This window comes from Protopterus annectens, chromosome 10.part0 (genome assembly GCF_019279795.1).
Source record: "Protopterus annectens isolate FY-2018-M chromosome 10.part0, PAN1.0, whole genome shotgun sequence".
NCBI classification, from domain to species: domain Eukaryota; kingdom Metazoa; phylum Chordata; order Ceratodontiformes; family Protopteridae; genus Protopterus; species Protopterus annectens.
This window is the reverse complement of record NC_056744.1, coordinates 1,496,636,914-1,496,661,188: the sequence shown is the minus strand read 5'-3', so window position 1 is coordinate 1,496,661,188 and position 24,275 is coordinate 1,496,636,914. Positions and strand designations below refer to the sequence as shown.

General features: G+C 36.4%; 1 protein-coding gene across 1 annotated transcript in view; it reads left to right on the top strand.

Annotated features, from left to right (window-relative positions):
- The window catches only part of LOC122813681 (zinc-binding protein A33-like), a 213,216-nt gene that overhangs the window by 141,750 nt on the left and 47,191 nt on the right, over positions 1 to 24,275 (top strand). The window contains exons 4-5 of the mRNA XM_044086131.1: positions 1,188 to 1,210; positions 1,298 to 1,422. Coding sequence (XP_043942066.1) covers positions 1,188 to 1,210; positions 1,298 to 1,422 — 148 coding nt within the window. The remainder of the gene's footprint in view (positions 1 to 1,187; positions 1,211 to 1,297; positions 1,423 to 24,275) is intronic.

Here is a 24,275-nt window from a genome sequence, read left to right as displayed (position 1 = left end):
GATGAATGCATATCGGAGTCTTTCAACTTATGGAAGGGTATGTTAAAACATCAGATTAATAATGACTTCTTGACTCCACACCAACTGTGCACCATAAAAGAGACAGATAAAGAGTCTGAAGGGGAAGAAAGTCTAACTGGTCCTGCCCAGGTTCCAGGTGCTTCTAATAAGGTTGGATGAAGTAAAAGCAAAAGATAAAAAAATGGAGGTCACTGGAGGTGATATGGATTTTCATAACATTGTCCTGGAGGTTACATTTATTTAGGTATGTAGTCACTGACCACCTTGTCATGCAGATAGTTCTAATTTTGGTAGCCCGGAAAGGGTCCTACAGCCACAAAAAATTTCACTAAGTGATAACAAGAAATCAGGTAAAGCACAGGTACAAATAACACAGTAGTCAGTGTTAAAAGAAATTAACAATAAGAGTGGAATTTAAAAAATGAGTTGGAATACAGATGTACTCAGATATTTTGATTTTTGGAGGTCACAGCTATCCAAGAAAATTATAAATGGACATTATTGTTAAAGACGTGGCTGAGATAATTAGTCATGTACTTAGTCATCAAGACAGTATGTTAATTCTCCCCCATATTTAGTATCATTCTTTATGTGAAAAGTTCCCCAGGAGAAAATGACTCACTAGAAGTTATTGCCCCCCCCCCCCACACACACACACACACCTCGCACCCTTTGGTTAGTTTTAAGATCCTGCTTTCTTCTTATATAAAAAAAACTCAAGTGTAAGGAAATAAAAAGCTTTGTTATACAGATAATAGTGCAATAAATTCTGATTTGGTAAACTATAAGTGGACTGGTGAATTTAAAGGTAAATCTCCAGAAAGTAAATGGTATAGCCTTTATTACAAACTAGTAGCACTAGGTGATGTTTATGTGCCAACTCAACATAGTCTTAGAAAGGTGGATGTTAAAGTCTCCCTTAGTGGAATAAGTATCCACTCAAACTTTCAAAGTAAAGATAAGTTATGATGAAGGAAAACAAATCAAAAACAGAAAGTTCAGGGTAAGGGGCAGGAATGTAATGATACTATGCTGATGGTAAGCACACTTAAATTACCAGAGAGATAATGCATTTGAATAGATGACATTTATTACAGATTATATTCTTAATGCAAGTGAATGCCACAATAAAAGTTTCTAATATTTAATTTACTTTTTTAATACAGGAAATCAAGTCATTCACTGAGAGGTATGTGCAACGAATTTTGATATTTGATATTATTACTTCTAAGATGTTATGATAACTTAATTTTTTCCTTTCTAAATTATTTCACAGACTGAAAGCAGACAAGGCAAAGGGTGACAGACAAAGTATTGTGGACCTCAGTCTGACAACTGGGGTGTACAAAGGTCCCCTGCAATATAGTGTATGGAAGGAAATGAAATCTATCCTTAATCCTGGTAAGTATATATATTGTAGAGAGATAGACAGATACATACATACATACTTATATACATTGACAGCATTGGCTATATGGTAGAGTTCCATTATTATGAACGACGAGTTTCTACCGTGCCTTGTAGCTTAGAGCAGATTACAGAGCTATGCCCTTAATTATTCTTGACGGCTACTTTTGAAGCAGTTTTTTCACGAATCATAGTATGTGACTTGCAATGTCATAAAATAAAACAAATGTTTTTCATATTTTATTGTCCTGTAAAAAATAGGACATCTCATTTTGCAATAATCCATTACCCTGTTTTTGGATACTTTCTCTGATGATCTATCATTGATACAGAGCCTTTAAGTTTATAGCTGTATACTAGGCTAACAAGCAGTGGGGCCTTTATAAGCCTAGCCATGCAACACTATGAGAGGTGAATTTTACTATCTCCTTAATGTCTCTGATACATGCTAACTTTATTAGTCATTTGGTAACTGTTTCCTTACACTGACCACATCAAAGACATCTGCTATTACAGGGTAACCTCATACTGAGTACAGAACAGTACTGAAGAGTCGAGGTGTTCCAACCCCTATAAGTGAAACACCACTAATCCAAATACAATGCCAGTGACTAAATTGGAATCCTAGCTGGTATAAGAAGGAAGGCAAATAATCCCAGCCAAAAAATGGCATATTACTACCAAGAGTCACCAACAAAAAGCTAACATATCAAAAATGGGAAAAATCAGAAGGTGTGGTGGTGTAATATGGGAACAAAAAGGGACATTATAGAGACTGGGAGCATCTCCAAGGTGCAGATCATCAGCTCCCTGTACCGTACCAGTTCTGACATTGAGACAAATGGACATGGATCATGAAGATTTAGAATTATGCTAAGTACATAACTTTTGTTAATCTCATTGGCTCTAGGTGATTCCATTGTGTTGAATGATGTTGCTAAATGGGCATGGGTATTTGCTGGTGATAAGTGGGTTGAGGACCCGGACTACTCTGACCTATGCCAGGGATCCATGCTAATGGTGGGAGGGGTATATGTGCCCCTACTGGCCAGTGTGTGCCCACCATAAAAGCTCAGCAGTTCTGGGTCAATAAGTTACTGGATGGCTGCTGTCCAGTTGTCCAACTTGGGTTACCTGGGATACCTCTGTTGAGCAAACCTGGATATAAAACCATCAACCTGCTAAACATGAACTAAGAACACTCAGTGCAGGTTCACTGACAGGATGCAGCTTGGAAGTGGATGACATTATGGTAGGGAGGAAGCTGGATAGCCTATATATCCAGGGGACAAGATCGAAAGTCAGTGCAGCAAAGCCACTTGGCTTGATATCCAGAGTCTGCTACTTATGAGGAGGACAGGCTAGAAATGGTGTGGAATTGTGGTGAGAAAGAGGCTTCAGAAGAAAGTGAGAGATGTCATTAGAATTAGTAACAGACTCATGGCAATCACATGCCAGCTTATGTCCTACAGCAGCATTGTGATAGTGAGCAAAATGAGTACATTCAGACAGAGTTGTATACCCTACTAGATAAAGCAGGACAACATGAGTTCACTTTAATAATGTGTGACTTGAAAGCACATATCAGGACAGATAGAACAGGATATGAGGACTGCCTGGATTCACATGGGTGGGGCAACTGGAATAAATAAGAATAAGCCATTCTAGACTTCTGTATGGCACATGGACCCAACAACCCAGCACCATTATTATCTATTACCTCCCTAACTGCTTTCTTCACTCATCTGAGAAACACCTCCTTGAAATCAATAAACCGAAAAAGTCTATCAGTCACTGCCTATATTCTTAGTCAGTAGCCAAGGTCTGGAACAGTATTCCTACAGATACTAGAGCAATGTCATGTAGTGACATATTCAAACAATCTCTAAAGAGATTTCTCCTTAACTCCTTACTCTGTATGTCATACACCTGGCTGACACTACCTGTTATTTCTTCCTTCTCTTCGTTTCTCTCCCCTCGTTTCCTTCTCTTCCTTCTTCTTTGTCTTTCCCTTGCTTTTCCCCCTTTCCTTTCCTCACTTCTCTTATTAGCTAAAGTACCAGTTACTTCTCTGATAGCTCCCTTCCTCAACACCATTTGCTAATCTACCCCCACTGCAAAACCTCTTTCCATTCTCTTAGTCTTTTTCTCATATTTAAAATGCTTAACATCTTTACTATTGGTTATCATGACTGATTGTATTTTACTAGATGTTTAATATCCTATGTCTCTTGTTCAATATTGACTATGTTTTTCTGATATGACTTTGTTTATCCTCTTTGTCAGTTCTACTATTTGCTGTTGTACTTCATGTGATAATTTTATATAGTTTATTAATTTAACTATGTATTTTGGAGCTTTTCTCCCTGGGTCTCTGCTGAAAATGTCAGACTTTCCCAGTAAACAAATGACAAATAAATAAAGTAAAAATAAATAAATTGCTTGATAGTGGCCAACACATGGCTCAGAAGAAGTCACAAGATCACATACAAGAGTGGCCAGCATGCAACTCAGGTAGACTTCCTCTGAGTAAGGAAAGGGCACTAGGGTAGAATCAGCCATTGCAAAGTCATCCCCAGTGAAACAGTCAGCCTGCAGCACATACCAGTGATTACCACAATCAGCTACAAGCAGTGGTCAATGAAGGCTCTAAGGTCAATAGAAACCAGGGTGAAGACCTGGAAGTTGACTGGAGAGAAAGCACAGCAGTTCAGGGAATACTCAGGGCTGTAGCACTTCAAGAAGAAGAAGAAATAGGTGGAGCTGAAGAAGAATGGCAGCACCTCAAAACAGCATGTGTGAGGACTACAGAATAGATATGTGGCAGGAACGGGTATGTAAATAAGGTACGTATGGAAAGCTGGTGGTGGAATACAGAAGTTCAGGAAATCATAAAAATAAAGGAGTGCAAGAAAATAAAGAGATAGAAAAGACAGCTAACAAAGAAGGTAAGAAAGAAGTTGCAATAGCAAAAAACAGGGCATCAGAGACACTCTACCACCTTCTGGAAAGTAAGTCCCACAAAAACTATACCAGGTTGCAATGCAAAGACAGAAAGATAAAGAAAATAGTCATGTACCCTTCATAAGGGGTGTCAGCAACATTCTGCTCACCAGTCCTCAGGAAATAAAAGGCAGATGGAACGAGTAGTTACAAAAGCTTCTGAATGAAGAAAACCTCATAGAAGCTGTACTGCCTCGGACACAGCCTATCTTGAGAGAAAAGGAGGAGCCCACCCTAGAAGAAGTAAGAAAGGCCCCAAGAAAAATAAATTCAGGGAAAGGAGCAAGATCAAATGAGATCACAGCAGATATGATAAAGATGCTGGGTAAGATAGCAAAGAAATGGCTCCTGAGGGTACTCATAACAGTGTGGAGAGAAAGGCATATCCCTGATGACTGGAGAATAAGCATATTATTGCCAGTGTTCAAGAACAAATGGGACATTAACAACTGTGCACAGTACAGGCAAGTCAGACTCCTGTCACAGTGCATGGAAGTTCTGGAGAGAGTGATTGTAAAACAACTATGCAGAGTAGTAGAAATTAAGATGGGAGATGGGCAGTTTGGATTATGTTAAAAACAAAGGATGTAGCACAAGTGATGTGATATTTGCAGTGAGACAGATAATTCAGAAGAGGCTAGAAATGAGGAAAGAGACCAACTTGGCATTCCTAGACAGGGAAAAAGCATATGACAAGGTCCAAAGAAAGCTGATTTGGGAAGTCATGTCGTAGTTCAAAGTCACAGAAACACTGGTAGAATTAGTTAGTGCAAGCTATGTACAATGACCCAATGACTGAAGTGCAAAAAGAGTTTGGTCTTACTTAGGGGTCCCCAGTGGGAGTGGGTGTGGACCATGGTTCAGCTTTGAGCCCAATGGTGTTCATATTGGTGATGGACTACATTAGCAAACAGGTCAGAGGGGACATATCAACAAAGTTGCTTTATGCAGTTGATGTGGAATTTAAAGCAGACTCTGAAAAAGAACTTCTGTAAAGGATAAGGGAATGGAGTGCAAAACTGAAGGCACATGGATGGAACTGTTTACAGATCAGACAGTTGTAATGGCAGCAAATGGTGGAGCTCAGAAGAAGGTGATAAGTGAGATAGAAAGGAAAATAGTTGAACAGGTTAACAGCTTCAAGTATCTGGGAGGGGTGGTAGAGGAGAAGGGAAGTCTAAATGAGGACATTAAAGCTAGAATCAGAGTGGCTGCAGCCAACTGCCACAGAGTATTAGTGTAGTATATGACAGAAGAATGCCAAGTCACCCTACCAGTGACTGGATGCAAACAATATGGAGTATTTATTACACACCTGCACCACTTACACATCCTTTTATTCCTACAATTCTTATAAAACAACATGCACTAATTCATTATAGCTGCTAATCCTTCATTGTTTTGTAATATCTTCCAATGTTTGTTAACAATTTTTTTTTAATCATGGTTGCATCTACACTAAAATCTACTACCATTCTTGGTAAATGTTTCTCTAAAATCACTTTCAAATTTTTAAAAACACTTTTTTTTCCATCTTACTTTTAAGCATCTATTGCAAGACCACCAGTTATTGGAGAGCCCACATTCTGACTCTCAGTAGTCATCTTGGGATTAGTGCTTCTGTTTTCTCCTGGTGAGAGGAGTATAGGGACATTATTTCCTTGAGACTACTGATCACCAGGAAGCCTAATAACTGTTTAATAGATGGCAGCTTAGAATATGTTCTTATATTCCAATCCTGGTGTGAGAAGGAGCAGAGTGCATTGATTCCTGACTGTTTCTGGTTGGAGAGTGTGTGTCTGTGCTTAACATACCTGTTTAGACTGGTTGCTGTTTGAGGCATCTACCAGAGAAAGGCTACAAGCCTGCAGACCCTTGCATCATCTGGGACAAGACTGTGGATCACTAAACAGGTTGTGGCCTGCTTCTCTTCTTGGGATCGGTGCTAACATTTTGCTTCTGGTGAGAGAAGAATCAAAGCAGCCTTGTATCCCAACAGAGTGAAGCTGTGGTGAGACCAGCATTAGTAGTAGCCGGGCAGTAACCAGTCATGCGACTCCCCTCTTTTCATCATTTGTTGACAAGCTATTTCTTTGTTTTCAGTAAGTATTGTTTGATTTGTTTCTAACTTCAGAATATCTGCCTAAATACGTCATCCTTATCTAGGGCTACGTATTAATTTCCCCTCAAGTGTTTGGCAGTGCTCTGTACACACTCAGACACCTTGAGTGACATTTTTCTGGTAAAAGCACAACTGAAATTTCTGCAGTACCTAGTTGCATACAGGACAACTAGTTTGCAGTGACAAGCACTGCCCATACAGTTGCAAAATGGATACTCCTGACAGTGATTGATATTCACACTCCCAACTGTCTGATCAATAAAAAAGGGTCTGTTGCCATTGTTATGAACTTTCCTACTATCTCCATTACTGACTTGGTGGATATGAGCACCCTGAGGCAACGTAGAAATTGCCTCATGTTTACTGACAACCAGTTAATTCTCAAAAAAACTGATAAGGTATACGAGAGATTTATTTACACGTTGTCACTGGAGGCAAAGATCTCACATAAAAGTACTCCTTATGGTTGTCAGTAGTACACATGCTGCACCCATTATGCAAAATTTAAATCAGACATATTGACCCATATATGCTGAGGCACTTACATGTAACCTTCCTAAATCATAAGGACCTCCTAGATGAAGTACACATAACAAATAACCTCAGCAGCCCCAAATGCACTCTTTCAAAACAACACCCACATCAACACAAAGAGCTACATCTCAAGGAGCCTCTACCTCTAAGCCCATAAAGCAAGTCAACACACAGTCCAACATTCTAGTCATTGGAGATGCCTTGAGACACACTAATGTCCCTCTCACCAGGCTGAGTAAGGATAAAGTTATGGTCAGTTGCTTATCAGGGGATAGGATCCATAACATGACTAATGTACTCACGTCACTGGACCACAGTTACCAACATGACTCGGTCATAGTCGATGTGGGAGTAAATTACCTGAGACATACCTTCCTAAACTATATGAAGAGAGATATCATGGATCTCTCAGAATATGTGTCTCAGGCTGGTATGAGCCTAGCTTTGAGCAGCATTTTACCTTCTCCAAGGATGATGCTACAATACAAACAAAAGATTATTAACTTTAATAACTGGCTTAGTTTCTGGTGTCATTCTAAGGGGGAGCAATATTTGTCAGCATGGAAAAAGATGGTCAACAGTCCACACTGCTTTGCCAGGGATGGTCTGCACCTCTCCTCTCTAGGCTTTCGAATATTAGCTAAAACATTGTTTTCCCCCACAGTGCCTTTTTCAGGTAATGCCAAAATGAAAGTACTTCTGACATAGCAAATTAAAACCAAGAAAATCTAAAGGAATTACTTCTCAATGCTAGGAGTCTAAACAAGTAAAAAACTCCACGGCCTAGAATCTCTCTTTACCCTAAAGAATGCTGATGTCTGTGCAGTCACTGAGACATGGTTTAAAGCTGCAGAAAGCACACCAACAGTGTAAGGTTATAATGACTTCCACACGTTTAGGCCAGCTACTTCACAGGCAGGGACTAAAGGTGGAGGTGTCTTTATTTACATCAAAAATAAATATACTTTAAGACTGGTCAAACAGGACAATGCACTTGAGCTGTTCCATGTTCAGATCTCCATAGGTAAAATCCAATACCACTTCCTTGCAAGCTATAGGTCCCCCTCTATAGCCCAGAAAACCCATACTATGTATTTAAACTTATTAGAAACAGTAACCATCCAACCCGATACCATATTCATGGGTGAATTTAATTACCCCACTAAAAACTGGGAATCCTATATGACACCAAACATACATGCACAGAGATTCCTGGATTTTGTAAACACAAACTCCCTGGACTAGATAGTTAATACACCAACCAGGGGTGCAACCATACTGGATTTGGTCCTCACTAATATAGGAGACTGCTGCACACCCCCTACTGTAATGCCTTCGCTGGTAAGGTCAGACCACAAAATGGTCTCCTTTGAAGTAAAAATAAAACCTGGACCCCCCAGCTAAACCTGGAATATTCAGGAACTATTCTAAGGCTAACCTCCTGCTATTAAGTGAGAACCTGGCAAAATGTCAAGCCCCCATAAACCCTGAAAACACTTTTGCCTGTGCAGAACTGTTCACAGAAACTCTGTACAAGCATGTTAATAGCTGCATATAGGCAGCTCTACCCACCAGGAACAAGTAGAGAACTAACTCAAAAAACAAGCCACCCTGGTGGAATCACAAAATCAATCAGCTGTATAACAGGAGGAAGAAAATCATGGCAAAAATTAGGAGATACAGCACCCAACAGGAAAAAAGCATTCTCATCAAACTAAACAATCAACTCAGAGGATAAATAAAGTCTACCAAAGCCAAATTTGAGGTAAGTTTGGCATCCCAGGCCAAGGACATCCACAAAGCATTCTTTAGCTATGTCCACAACCTCAAAGGCAATACACAATTGTGTGCAGAGCTCATTGTAAATGGAGCCACCTATACTGATCCAGATGATATAGCAAACCTCCTAGCTGATAAATTCAGTCCAACTTTACCCCTTTCTTCTCCTCAACCCTCCCTCAGGAAAAAACATCAACTATAACTCCCCCTACTATCACTAGGAAACAGGTCCATAATGTTCTCTCTAAGACCAAGAACACTGCATCAGTGGGCCCAGACAATATCCCTGGATGTCTTCTTAATAGCATGAAACATGACCTATCAGGGCCTCTGGAATTACTATTTAACTGTAGCCTGCAATCATAGCATTTGATACAATACCACACTTGGGTATTGTTAACAAACTCAAGAGGTTATGTACAAACCCGTATGCCACCCAGTGGATAGCCAACTGGCTCACAGACAGGACCCAGGAAGTTAGAATTGGGGAGTCCACCTCTACAAAGATGCCAGTCACTAGCAGAATCCCTCAGGGATCACTCCTTGGACTGCTCCTTTTTGGCATTTACTTGTCAGAAGGCAAGGTCAATGTCAGTGGTCTCTGACTGACTAAATTTGCAGATGATTGCAAATTAGGAGCTGTCATTGAGTCTCACACTGACACGAATGTTCTCCAGGAGGGGCTGACACAGACAAACAACTGCTGTCAGAGCCATGGACTAAAACTAAATGCCAAGAAATACATAATAGTATCCTTTGAGAAGTCATCCATCCCTGTTAACTATCTTAATGACAACACACCCCTTAGAGCTGACCCAGTAGTCAGGGACCTAGGGACACACATAGATAGTAATCTAGCCTTTGATTATCACGTGTCTACAGTGGTGAGGAACTCATTCTATGTTGCGCAACTTATAAACAAAGGTATGGCATCTAAGTCCAAGGAAGTAATTGTTTCACTGTATTTGACATTCATCAGACCTATCATTGAATACAATGCCCCCTTTGGTATGCAGCTAACCAGGCATATCCAAGAATTGGAATGTCCACAGAGGTTCCTCACTAAAAGAATATAGGGCATAAGTAATATGTCCTATGCAGACTGCCTCAAGACCCCATCTCTGTATTCTGTCTCCTACAGGCTTTTGAGGGGAGATCTATGCCTTGCATACAGGGCATTGTCAGATCCTACTCTGATGGACCTTCTGCATATCCACAAAATAAACAGCACCAGAATTATCCATTCTAAAGACTTTAACCTTGTCTGTGATATAAATAGGACCTGCTGGAGAGATAGGTATGTATTCCAGAGACTGCCCTGTCTATGGAACAAGCTCCCCATTCATGTGAAGCAGAGTTCCTCCCTAACCCAATTTAAGTGCAAATTGGACAATTGGATGGGAAACCAGAAATTCATCCCTGGCATAGCACCTATGTCTCTAATGGATAGAGGTAACCTGTAAATGGTTCTTTTTCCAGGCCCATGCTTACATTTATTAAGGGTATTAAAACTTGTCAGAGATTTGGGATGCATGGCTAGGCTTAAAAAAGGCCCTTGTGGTCATTCGCCTAGTAAAGACCTAGGAACCAATGAAACCATAAACTTCTGTTATTCCCAAAACAGGCATATATCTGTAGAGATAGAGAGCTATTAATATATTTTCTCCCTTCTTTAACTTTATTGCCTATTTGAGATGTAATATATTCCCTTACTTTAAACATTTCCAGCAACCCTTGCAGACTAAATTGAAAATAACTATCATCACTAGTAAGTCCAATAATCCATATATATGTATATATATATATATATATATATATATATATATATATATATATATATATATATATATATTATTATTTTAACTGTCCTTTCTGGACAGTCTTGAACCTAACCTCTCTTATATCATATCTTTCTATTTACAAACATGTAGCAAACAAATGGATACTTCATTATGATTCATCTTAAATAATAAATACTGAGCTCTATTATTAATATCATCAACATATTTACTAATATTACACTACCACAAAATAAAAATATCATCAATAAAATATATAAAACTAAATTCTCCTTACGTTTACCACAGCAACTCCAGCTACTTGTCTAACACAATTATGAAAAAATATAACATAGCTATTATCTAAAACAAAACACAATAAGTACACTAACAACTTTAAAATGGAGTCATATAACCATGCATTCCTATCTGTAAATAGAAACCTGTTCTGCATATTCTAACTGAGGAATATCCTATTACAGTGATTTTAGCTCTAATATAACTAAAACTGCTTCATCATTGTATGAGTACTTAATTTAAATAAAAAGTCAAATGAATCCTTAATATACAAGGGTATATTGTCCAAAAGTTGACTGCGGTGGTGGTGCTGCGGTAGCGTTGTCGCCTCACAGTTAGACATTGCCCGTTCGATTCTCAGTTAGAGCGTCTTCTGTGTGGCGACATGCGTGAATGGGTGTTCCTTCTTTGAAGGTTGTGCATTAGGCCCAGCAAGCCAGCATGTAAAAATCTACTGCCAATCATTAGCGGACCAGAGTTCCACTGTGGTGATCCCTAACCTGGAAAAGGCAAAAGACGCAAAAAAAATATTGCACAAAAGTTGTTAAAGACTGTGATTTCTAAAAACATAGCTACAGGCTCTGTTTTTGAACACTTAGCAGTAGCGCACTCTCCTTTGGTTTGGAAGGTCATGGGTTTTATTTCCACACCAGACAGATGGATTGCTGGCACTGCAATCAGCATAGAGTTGTTCTGCACTCCTGAGTGTGTCATCCTTCAGATAAGATGCTAAGCCAAAACCCCAGCTGCATGAGTTGGTGGCGGTTCAGGTCGATATAAATGATCCTACAGAACCTATTGAAAAGATAAGTTTCCCAATGCCATGGCCAAATTACCTCTGATAGTGTAAAAACCACCTTGGGCCTCCCCTGAAAGTTGGCTACTAGACTACTGGGACTAACCTGGTCAACAAATGATAAAAAATAAATAAAAAAGTCATATGTATAAAAGGAATATCACTGATGTCATCACAAATTTTAGGAGTACCAAAACATATTTGGTATAACAGCTTTTTCAATATAACAAAAATCATAAATTTCTTGTTTCAGTATACCACTGTCCATCATCTCCTGTAAACCGATATCATTTTAAGATGGCACCAGTGTGTTCGGCTTGCCGTCTGATAGCTCTGACAGTTTTTATGTGCTTGCTGCTTTTTGCATGTGTTTGGCAGTGTGTGGATTTGAAAACTACTTATGATCGACGTTCGTTGATTGATATGGGTGTCGCTGCGAGATTGCTGCCGTTTGGGGGAAGTGTTTATCGGAGCGTGTCTTCCCCTGTTTTGGATCCATTGCCAGAGTTCTGTTTGACTTTCCCGCCGTTGTATTCTGTTGGTGGGAGGCTGAGGAAGCGTAGGAAGTGGGGCTGCCGTGAAGGACGGTTGGTCAAATTGAAGTTGCTGGTGGCTTCCTTCTCTGGCGTTCTGGGAGTTAAGCGAAGGCTGCTTCCTGGGTCTTTGGTGTCTGGGCAGATGTGGAATTCTATAGCTTCGTGGAGTATCCCTGTTGTTGGTTCCTCGATGGGGGATTGTGTTTTTTTCCACGGTATCGACGCTGCTGTTTGAGAGGAGTGAATTTGAGGAACTTGAAACCGGTAGCTAAAGCATTGCCTGCTGTAGGAGCTGTGTCAACTTTAAAGTGGGGACTGGTGAATGCCAGGTCAGTGGCTAACAAGACATTTGTTTTAAAAGAATTTTTTATGCAACGTACGTTGGATTTACTTTGCATAACTGAGACTTGGATTTCATCTTGTGAATGGAGCGCTATGAATGAACTGGTGCCTGTGGACTGTGTGCTTATTAGTGTGCCTAGAGTTTTAAGACGTGGCGGTGGGCTGGCAAATATTTGTAAAACAAACTTGTTAATAAAACAACTATATCCTGTAACTACTTATAGTAGTTTTGAATTATGCTTATTTGAACTGGGTCATTTAAGTCCACTTCTTTGTGCAGTGGTTTATAGACCTCCAAGTTATAATAAGGTTTTTATATCTGAATTTTCTGAATTTTTGTCTGAGTATGTTTTACGTTATGATCAGATTATTTTACTTGGGGATTATAATATTCATGTTTGTTGTCCAGATAAGCCACTTGTTTCAGATTTTTGTGATCTGTTAAATTGTTTTAATTTAAATCAGTGTGTTGATGGGGCCACTCATGAATGTGGTCACATGTTGGATCTGGTATTATCATCTGGGCTTGTTGTGGAAAATCTTTGCATACATGATGCTGTATTTTCTGATCACAAACCTATTGTATTTGATGTTAAGTTGTATTCTAGTGTAGAAAATCACTCTGTTTCAGTTAGATTCAGACGTTTTTTTAATTATGATGTTCTTGAAAGGTTTTCTTTATTATTTAAAGAAGCTATGTTTCAGTTTTCAGAATGGTCTACATTGAATGGATTTTTAAGCTGTTTTAATGAGACCTGTAGGGATATTTTGGATATTATTGCCCCTCTGCGTTTGAAAAAGAAAAATTCATTAAGAAATCCGTGGGTAACGGATATTACTCGAGCTGCAAGGAGAGAATGTAGAAGATGTGAAAGGCAGTGGAAAAAGAATAAGCTTTCTGTATATTTAATTGCTTTGAGGGAAAGTTGGAAGGTTTATCAGAATACTGTAAAATCTGCAAAAAATATATATTATTCTAATCTTGTCTCTGAAAATTCTCATAACCCTAGGATTTTGTATGATGTAATTGATTCTGTTTTAAATGCTCAAGATTATTTCCCAGTTCAGGCTTCAACTACAATTTGTAATGATTTTCTTAAATATTTTATGGATAAGGTTGCTAATTTAAGAATGACTGTGCCTATGGTTTCTTTACAGGGTCCACTGATTCCTGTTTCAAAGAAATTATGTACTTTTATTCCAATATTATTGCCAGATTTAGTTAAAATGATAAATGAGGCTAAGCCTAGTGGTTCCCCTGATGATGTTTTACCATTGTTTGTTTATAAGGATGTATCTTCAACAGTGGCACCAGTTGTGTTGACAATAATTAACACGAGTTTACTTTCTGGTGTAGTGCCCAATGATTTTAAAAGGGGGGTTATACATCCACTATTGAAAAAATCAGGCCTTGATGCGTCTGTATTGGCTAATTATAGGCCAATTTCTAAGTTACCTTTTTTGAGTAAGGTGATGGAGAGATGTGTCTATGGCCAATTGTTGGATTTTTTGGATAAAAATAATTTTTTAGAGAATTTTCAATCTGGTTTTAAACCATTACATAGTACTGAGACAGCTCTGTTGAAAGTTATGAATGATATTTTTCTTGCAACTGATGGAGGAAAATCTGTATTATTACTGCTGTTGGATTTAACGGCTGCTTTTGATACAGTTGATCATGAGGTGCTTTTGCACCTCATGAGGTGCTTTTGCACCGTCTTGAACATTATGTGGGAATCACTAGTTCAGCGATAGATTGGTTTAGGTCTTACCTTTCTGATAGAATGGTATGTGTTCAGCTGGGTGGTTTTTCATCTGATTTTTTTCCATCTTCCCTGGGGAGTTCCACAGGGTTCAATCTTGGGGCCTTTGTTGTTTTGTATTCATATTTTGCCTCTAGGAGACATCTTGCGGAAATATGGTATTGACTTTCATCTGTATGCTGATGATTGTCAACTTTATTTACCTTTGGATGAGGCTGATGGTCGATCAATATCAAAGGTTCTGGATTGCCTATGTGAGCTTAAGACATAGATGGTGGAAAATTTCCTGAGTCTTAATGAAGGAAAGACAGAAGTGGTGCTTTTTGGTTCTAGGCATTATAATGACTCCATTATGACAGATTGTGGTGAATTGACTCCCTATTTGAAGGATTCTGTTATTAATTTAGGGGTAAAAATAGATAAAGATCTCTGTTTTAGGGGTCATATTAATAGGGTAGTGGCATCCTTTTTTTATCAGTTGAGACGTTTGGCTAAGGTGAAACCTTTTTTGTCTAGGTGTGATCTTGAAACTGTGGTGCATGCTTTTATAACCTCACGTTTAGATTATTGTAACTCCATTTTATTTGGAGTGAGTCAGGGTGCCTTATCCCGCCTGCAGCTTGTTCAAAATGCTGCTGGGAAGTTCTTGGAAGGCAAATGTAAATTTGATCATGCTATGCCCACATTGGCAGCTTTACACTGGTTACCTGTTTTCTATAGAATTCATTTTAAAATTTTGTTATTGGTATTTAAAGCCCTAAAGGGGTTGACCCCAATTTATTTATCAGAGATGTTGCATCCTTATGTTCCTGCTCGGGCACTTCGCTCAGAAGATTTGTCTTTACTTGAGGTCCCAAGGTCACGATTAAAGATGAGGGGAGACAGAGCTTTTGCTGTTGCAGCTCCAAAACTTTGGAATGAGCTTCCACTTTATATTCGGCAGTCTTCTTCTGTGGCAGTTTTTAAATCAAATCTTAAGACTTATTTTCATGATTTGGCATTTAGTAACGTATGTTGATTGTATTTGTATTTTATTTTTTTGTATTTTTTGTAAAGCACTTTGGTGGCATACTTTGTCTGTAAGGTGCTATATAAATAAAATTTGACTTGACTTGACTTGAATATCAGTTTTCTTATAAGCTTTTCCCTATATCAGCTTTAGTTACCCACACAAAGCTTCCTTTACTTTGTAACATATTAAACATAGTATTACAGTAATCAACATTGTCCATAATTAATAAAATACCACTTGCATAAATCTATGACTCATGTCAGTAAATTAATTAATGCAAAGAATTATTCTTTTTTCAGTCACAGTGTAATTGTAATATCCAGCGAGTGAGAGTTTCTTAACCAAATTTCTGATTTCTTGTTAATGCACTCTTTCAAATGTATCTATAGCAGGATTTAACCAAAGCAAAAGTACTTTGTTTTCTTAAATTCACTCTGCCTTCATTTTTATGTAAGCCATCATTGCTCATAATCAAATTGATATTAATTTCCTTGTGAGCATTTTCATGGCTTTTAAAGTACTCATCACATTTGCCCACCAACTAGTAATAAAAGTTAAACCTCTTTGCAACAATTTCTCTTTTTCATCTGAAAGATGTTTATGTGATCACTTAACGACTTTGTACTTTGATGTGGTCAATTAGTCTACTCATTCTAATCCCTTTTCCACAGGTTGTTGTTACCATGCCCTTCCTTCAGGTGGTCTCTGCCTCAAGTAATACTGATATACTAGACATCTCTTAAAGAAATGTCTCCTTGTTTGAAAATTTCCCATCTTGTTTTTGGTGATTCCATTTTCTTTCCTGGATGCAAACTCTGTATATGTATGTGTTTGCTCTTTCCGTTCCTGACTCTATTCTGATAGTCTTAGGATCTGGATCGATGTCTCAAAAGTAGTGCTGCCATCATCTTTGGGATGGAAAAAAAATCATCATCAGCTGCTGCAACAACCATACAAATCGCCACATCCAGCTTCTTTCAACTATTCATATTATCTGAAGGCCCAAGTAAATAAAACCTTTGACTAAGGCTTTACTCATAGTATCTATATTTTCCAAACATATCCATTCATTCTATCTTTACCCTCAGAAATGTACATATTTTCCTAAATATCTTGAACATCCTGTAAATCAACAGACCTAAATACTTTACTTCTTCCCTTGCCCAAGGCAGTCCTATATACCTCTGTTCCATTCTACCTGTCTTTACAGGTACTAATTTTAGAATGAAACACCAATGATATTTTCAGTTACTTTTCAACATTTCTAATTTCATTCTCCAATCCCATCCTCTAGAACCATCTCTTTATTCCTCCATGATAATTTGACAGTTTTCATTGTCCAGGCCCATCCTGTAGAACCATCTCTTTATTCCCCCATGATAATTTCACAGTGGTACATTTTATTATACTAAAAACTACCAAAAGTAACCACAGTGTGTATAATACACCAAAGAAAAATGTTCCAAAGCAAACACTGTCAGCAGCAGGAATCACTAATAGTCATCCAATTCTTCAAGACAAGCTGTCTTTAATCTTCCACATAAAAAAACATGCAGATTGAGGGCTTTCATCCCCTAGACTGGGGACTTCATCAGAAACTAATTACACTCAATAATTAATCCATTTTTTTATTATAGAGCAATCCCGCACAGCTACTATTCCAGATTAAAGAATAGAGGAACTGTACATCTTTACTCAGACTGGAGAACAAATGTTCTCCAACAAGGTGATAATGTACATGTAATGCCTGGTAAAAACAAATCCATCACTTCATGGCAGCATAATAATTTGATATGATGCTTAGACATATTAAAAAACAAATGCCTATCATTTTTATGCTCATTAAATGGGCTTTCCTGTTTACTGAAAGTAAAAATTTGAAAGCTTAAATAAAAAGCCAAGTCTGAATTTTATCCTTGAAAGGACCAAGAGGTTGCACTCAAAGTAGCTATCCATGTCTACTCCTCTTCTGCTGACCCTGACAAAACCAGTCCTAGCTAATATACTACACAGGCTGCATAGGAACTATCACTGTCTATCAGCTATCATCAAATCCTGAAGTCTATCTTTGAAAGGACAGAGAGGGTGCAGTCAAAGCACATATCCATCTTTACTCCTCTGCCAACACTAACAAAACCAGTCCCAGCTAATACTCTGCACAGGCTGCATAAGAACTATCACTGTCCAGCAACTATCACCCAAGCCTGAAGTCTATCCTTGAAAGGACAGAGAGGGTTAAGTCAAAGTAGATATTGATGTGTGATCTAGTAAAGTTAACATAAGCTAAGACTTGCAGCTTATAAAATCAGACTGTAGGGACAGCTGAGTGTCGATCTCCACTCACCTGAAATAGGTAGCTGTATTGGTGCATATTCTGTACTAGAGGACATGGCTCCATAAAACTCCCATAATAATGGGCAATCAGTTTATCAGTGTTTTATTTGCAGACCAAAATAACTGACAGTACATAGCTTGTCATCACCCCCTCACCTCCACCTCCACCCCTACTGAAACAGGTCAAACAATTTGCTTTGCTTTGTTTTTCAACATTACTCCATCCTCCTTTTCTTTCTTTACTACAGTAACTTGCTGCTATCTCTCTGATTGCTTAACCCCACATGTAAATCCCTGCTTACTCTTCCTGGGCTAGTTTACTGCTCCCTGTAATTCTCCATTTCCCTCTCTCAGCTTCTATTTTACACTTTTCAACTCATACAGTTATCTCTGGAAACCTTATGAACTTAAAATTGTTGATGTAAATATTTTACTGTATAGACCTGTCTTGTAATTGTTCCTCTTGTTTCATGAGACATGTAACTGTTGCTTTTCCTGATAAGTGTTTGAAATTCACTTGTTGATATAAATGCCCTGTGATGGAGCTTTTGTCCACAAGCCTCCTCTGAAAATAGGCTCTGCCCAGTCAGACTTTCCCATTCAACAAAGACAACTAAATAAATAAATACATTTAATTATAATGTGTATGGGGGGCAGACAGAGAGAATACAAAGATATTTTGTCTGCAACAGGCAGTCCATTGCCATGTATACCTAAAGAGTAAAAACTCTGAAACTGTAATGTCTGACATTATTTATTGACTTTATTTCTCATTGATTTACCAGGAAAGTTGGCCTCCATGTAGTGATAGGATTTATTTATCTTTATAGCGTAACTTGCCTATATCTTTTCATCTCTTTAATGCTTATACATTTATGCAACTATAGCTTTACATAATTTTTCACCACAGGTTCCCCAAACTGTACCTTCTTATTTTGACTTGCACTGTTTATTACTATGCCCCAGCATATTACCATTTTACTATACTGATTATTTCCACACTCATATGCTGCATCTTTCTTTTACATAGTCTTCCTTCCATCCATAATTCTTTATATTTCTCCCACATCATCATTCCTTCTAGATTTTCTTCATTTTTTGCCATCATGGACAACACCAATAGAAAAGTGCAGAAGAAAATATCAAATATAGTGTTTTTTAAACCTAAACTTCCATCTTCTTTTTTGAAGTACAATAACCCTTGTTTAAATGGGTTTAACCTTGAACCCCAAATAATTCAGGAAATAACTTCTTACAATTCATTTTCTTGACTGCTCAGAAATGCATAACTCATACATATGTTTACCTAATTACTCAACATGTCTACATGTCAACTAAACTTTTTTTGCAAATGACATTTGCACTGCACTCCGTATCTTTTCCACTCTCCCAATTTATTGTAAAACATCTTTTCATTTTATTTATACAATCTTTTTTTCTAAATGTAATTATACTTATCCAATTACATTCTCCAAAAATATATATCTTCCAGTTTTTACATCTCTAAATGCTTTACTTTTATCCAGTATACAGTATTAAACTAACATCACCAAACTCTTTCTGGACTGTAAAATCAATTCCTTAACCTATACTTTATTCTTAGCAATAATAACCAAATCATCCAGTCAATCCATAAATATTGGAACTTTCACATCATGTCTTATTCTTCATTCTGCTATTTTTCACTCTTTCCCTGTATTCCTCTATTGTATCATTCAGAACCAATATCAAGAAATACCACTTATTAGCACATGCATCGTCTTCCTAGTACAAACTTCCTCACCAATCCTTTCATTGTTACTGTTTTCATGTATTAGTAAACTCTGAATACAACAGCCTTACAAATACCCCTCCCAATTCATTCCAGCTAATCTTTTTTAACATATTCTAATATTCAGTGATATTGAATGCATTTTCAATCACATCCTTCTATCAGTCAGCACCCTTTCCTTAAAGTAAAGACAGTTACTTTGTTTTATTATAATCAGCCTATTTCTTACCTTTCACTTTATTAATATTATCATAAAACATCCCACCTAACATATACCAAATCTTTTCTATAGTATGTTTATGAACAACATATACTCTGTATTACATAATGTCAACATTCTCCAATTTTTAATATGTGCTTTCTCCCACATGTACAAATAAATCTTATTGTCCTTTCATAGAACCCCTTCCATTAATAAGTACAACGGTCAGAGCGTATGGCTTAGGATGGCAACAGAATAGCATATCTTCTCAGTTCTGCTATTTAAGTTATATTTCTGACAGGAATTTCTGAATATTTCAACATAAAAACTTGATTTGTTTTTGAAGACTATGATTCCTTTGAGCTATTGGCGATTATATTTCAATATTGCACCTTCAGTGTATTTAATTTCTGTCAAATTCAAACCAAGAAGAGACTATCATTTCATCAGAATGAGTCACCCAAAAAAAAAACCTCACAAGACCTGTTATTGTAAAAGAAATTACAATATTTGTTTACTTGTTTTCAAGATTTGTCAACAAAACTGGATAAAATGGATACTAAACTGGACACTTTTAATGAAAGCTGTTTTAAACAGATGGAACAGTTGCAAAAAGTTATATTGCAGCATAAAGCTCAAATTTCTAACAATGAGGAAACTTTAAATGACATAAAACAAAACACTTCTGTATTGAACAAAATAGATGACCTGCAGAATTGATCCAGAAGGAATAATCTATGTATTTATGGTTTACCTGAAGAAACTAGTTGACAATATGACTAATTTTCTCAAATTTGGCTCCCTGTGACTTTGACGTTATCTGAGTCTCTTTCATATGGCATTGAAATAGTCATAGGTCATTGATGACTCCTGCATCTCCAGGTAAGGTAAATGCAAAACCAAGATCCATAATAGTAATATCGTTTCCTGTCTTGATTAAGAACTAGTTTTAAAATAAGATAAAAACAACAAATGTACCAAAATCTAACACAGCAATGGGCAGGATTAAAATAAAACTTTAATTCAAAAGAGTTAGTTTTAAAATCAGTCTGGGCAAATTCATCGATTAAATTTAATGACAGTCTAATAAGATTTGACAATGATTATTCATCTGCAACTGTTTTAAGAAGAAAATAATTTATTCCTTTAATAGGAGAACTAAAGAAGAGACACTTTAAAGTTCACTTACTATTCCCAGCTAGATTGAAGATATTTTTTACTAACAGCACTAAAACTTTTGAGACCTTGGATTCAGCTGTCTCGCATTTAATCCCAAATAGCATCTTGCAGCAATCTCAAGAAATGGATCGATGCAGTGATTCCTTAAAGAGACAAATGGAAAGGAATGGATGGACAGTTACAGATAAAAAGAAGAAAAGACTAAAGTACAAATAACTCTATACACTTCTTTTACTATGTCATGCAGCTAGTTTATCTGTATATACCTAAGATGTCAAAAACAATTACTTAACAGTGCTCTGATAGTACTGATTTCAAACAAAACTTCATTGGACTATAGACAAAACCACAAGTAAAGTTGACTTTTAAATATTTAGTTGAACATTCTACTTTCTTCTCTCTGTTAACATTATACTCTATTTCAAATAGCATGTAAACTTTAATTGTTTTTTCTATATGAATATTTAGTTATCAAAATAATTAAAATGGGAGGGGATGAGATAATATCTTCATAATATATGCACATTCATAATTGACTTTTATCAATACAACTTGATACTATTCATTTTGTTTTAAAGATTGAGTCACTGGCTTTAAAAATATATTTCTATTCTAGAAATGCATTGATATATTAGAACAAATGGCTTATTAGTTAATATTTATTATCTAAGTTAAATAGGCTATATGTTATTGTGCAGATGTTTGAAAGAATGTTTCATTATGTCTTTAATTGTTACGGGTACTTCTTAGCATAATTGTTTCTTTACATTGATTTAATTTATAATCGTATTATGTTAACACTTTTTTTAAAGAAAAAAAGGAAAAGAATGGACAGTCCAAATGTTATATTGTGTATTCTGAAGGAATGGTATAGCTGGTAATATATCTTGCATAAGTTGCTATGATTTTCACAAAAACAAATGACGTTTTATGCTTTGTCAAACTCAAGCTACATGGAAATGTCAGTTTAGTTCATTTGCTTATCTCTTAGCCTCCCAAAAAGATTGCAAGCTATATCTAAGAATTTTTCTATAAGCAGCTTAAGAATCTTTGAATCCTTGCTATAATATGTAGCAAAATCCTATCATGAATGTTTGTACTATAGAATTTGGAATTACATTTTATTTTATTTATTTTAAATTTGTTGACCGGGATGGTCCATCTGGATTCATGTCCATTTTCAGTGGAGGCCCATGGAGAAAAAATCCAGTAATACAGATAATAATATACATGATAAAGTAAAACTTGGTATACAGAGTATAATAGATAACACACACATTACAAGGCTAATAAGATAGAGTTTATAGACTGTCATAGTGAAAGGGCATTAGAGAAAGTCAAAGTTACCTACAGCACTTTTTTATACAGTAAAAAAGAGGGGAAAAGAAGCTCACTGATGATGTCAACAGAAGGGTTAAAGTTTGTTGTGAGCCATATTTTTCCTGCTTTCTTAAAGTGATATTAATGCTTTTACACTAAAATAAAAATACTTTGTTAAATTAGTTAAAGATGAAAGAGGAAGAAGGAAGAAGATAATTTATCACAAGAATTGCTATATAGTGTCAATATGTGCTCATATTATTTTTTTTTAAAAAGTTAAAACATTAAGTGGCTTAAGTATAAAAATGCTGAATGACAGAGTATGGAGTTTGATTTTATTTGATCTCAGGACAAACACTTAGATTAATTTATTAATTAGTATAGTTAATGAAATGCACATATAAAAACCTGCTTTACAGTGGTATAAACACTGATTATTGTATAGTAGTTTTGAAGAATCTTTTTTATCTATGATTATAATGTATAAACATACAATAAGTCATAAACAAAAAAAAATAGTTCATAGTACAGGATTTGCTAAACTTATGTGATTTACTTCTGTTTTGAAATGAATATGTTTGATTTTTCATAAAATATATGGCATGCTATAAAGAGTAGTGACATAAATACATTATTGTAAGTTTTTCTTTTGGTCTAATTTTTTGTAATGTTAATTATACAAAAGAGTCTAATCCAGTTTGTATGAGTTGTTTTAAGTTGTTCTCTTTCTTTATATCATAAATAATAATAAGAGTGGAGATGAATTTTGGGTGATATTTTAAAAAGGACACTTTGATGACAATGCTATTCAAGTGTGAGGTTTTGGACCTCAGGTCTTCTACAGTTTGTAGTATAGTTTGCTTTTTATATTTTATAAGCTTATAAATTGCTCATGGGTGTCTGTGAATGCAAAATTTTAAGTCTTTAAGTATAAACAAGTTATACTCTTCAGTAAGATATTTCTATGTCCATTTAATATGTATAGATGATGAATTATAGAAGCAATAACATATATATGAAATTTATTTCTTTTAATGTCAGTGGTTCAAATAATAGTTGCAAAAGGGAAAGTCTAATGAAATATTTTAAATTGCTTAATACACAAGGGATGTTTGTGCAAGAGACCCACTTATTACAAGATGACAAAAGACTCAATATTAGTAATTACTCAGTACTGGTTAGCCCTCATCATTAGCAAAAAAAAAAAAAAAAAAAAAAAAAGAGGTGTAGCAATTTTATGGAAACACAGTATTTTAATGCCAAAAATTGTAAACATATATAGAGATAAATCTGAAATCTGGGAGATTTTGTTTAGTTTCTTTGAAAATAAATGGAAAGATTTAAACTTTAATTAATATATATTAGATTCCTGCACTAGGAGTTAAAGTAGTTAAATGTTATTTGGAAGACATTGTTCAGCACTCTAAAGGAAGTATAATAATGGCTGGGGATGTAAATTGTATATTATACAATGACTCCCTATTACTATTAAAAATGTGCACACTGATTGGCCTAGCCCAACCAGTGTGCCCATTGTAAAGCCCACACAATATACCAATGAAAAAAAGTCAGATCGCCTGGACTTTTTTCCATTGGTATAAAGTGCCCCAAAACCTTTTTTTTTACAATTAAAAAAAAGAGAGAGAGAGAAAATGGAGCAACAGAGACTTTCTTTTCTCCATTGCTTCCATTTCAAAGTATTGATGTATTGGGTATGCATGGGAATGCAACCCCCATACTCATGAGCAGTACAGCAAAATGAAGAAGCAGTATACCACAAGCAGCAGAAGAAAAGTAATCCACTGTTATACAAAGACATTATTTAAGAAAAGTATTTTTTTTCTTAAACGATGTCATTGTATAATAGCAATAACCGACTCTGTGGTTGTGGTATATTGAAGATTTATCCACGGTTGCCTTTGTTTAATCACTCGGGCTTTGCCTTTGTGATTAAACCACACCAACCGTGGGTAAATCTTCAATATACCACACCACATTGTCGGTTATTGCTTTAATAACTGATAGTGATACAAATGCAAGTAATACTCATAGGAAATCAGCAACATCAAAGGTATTAAT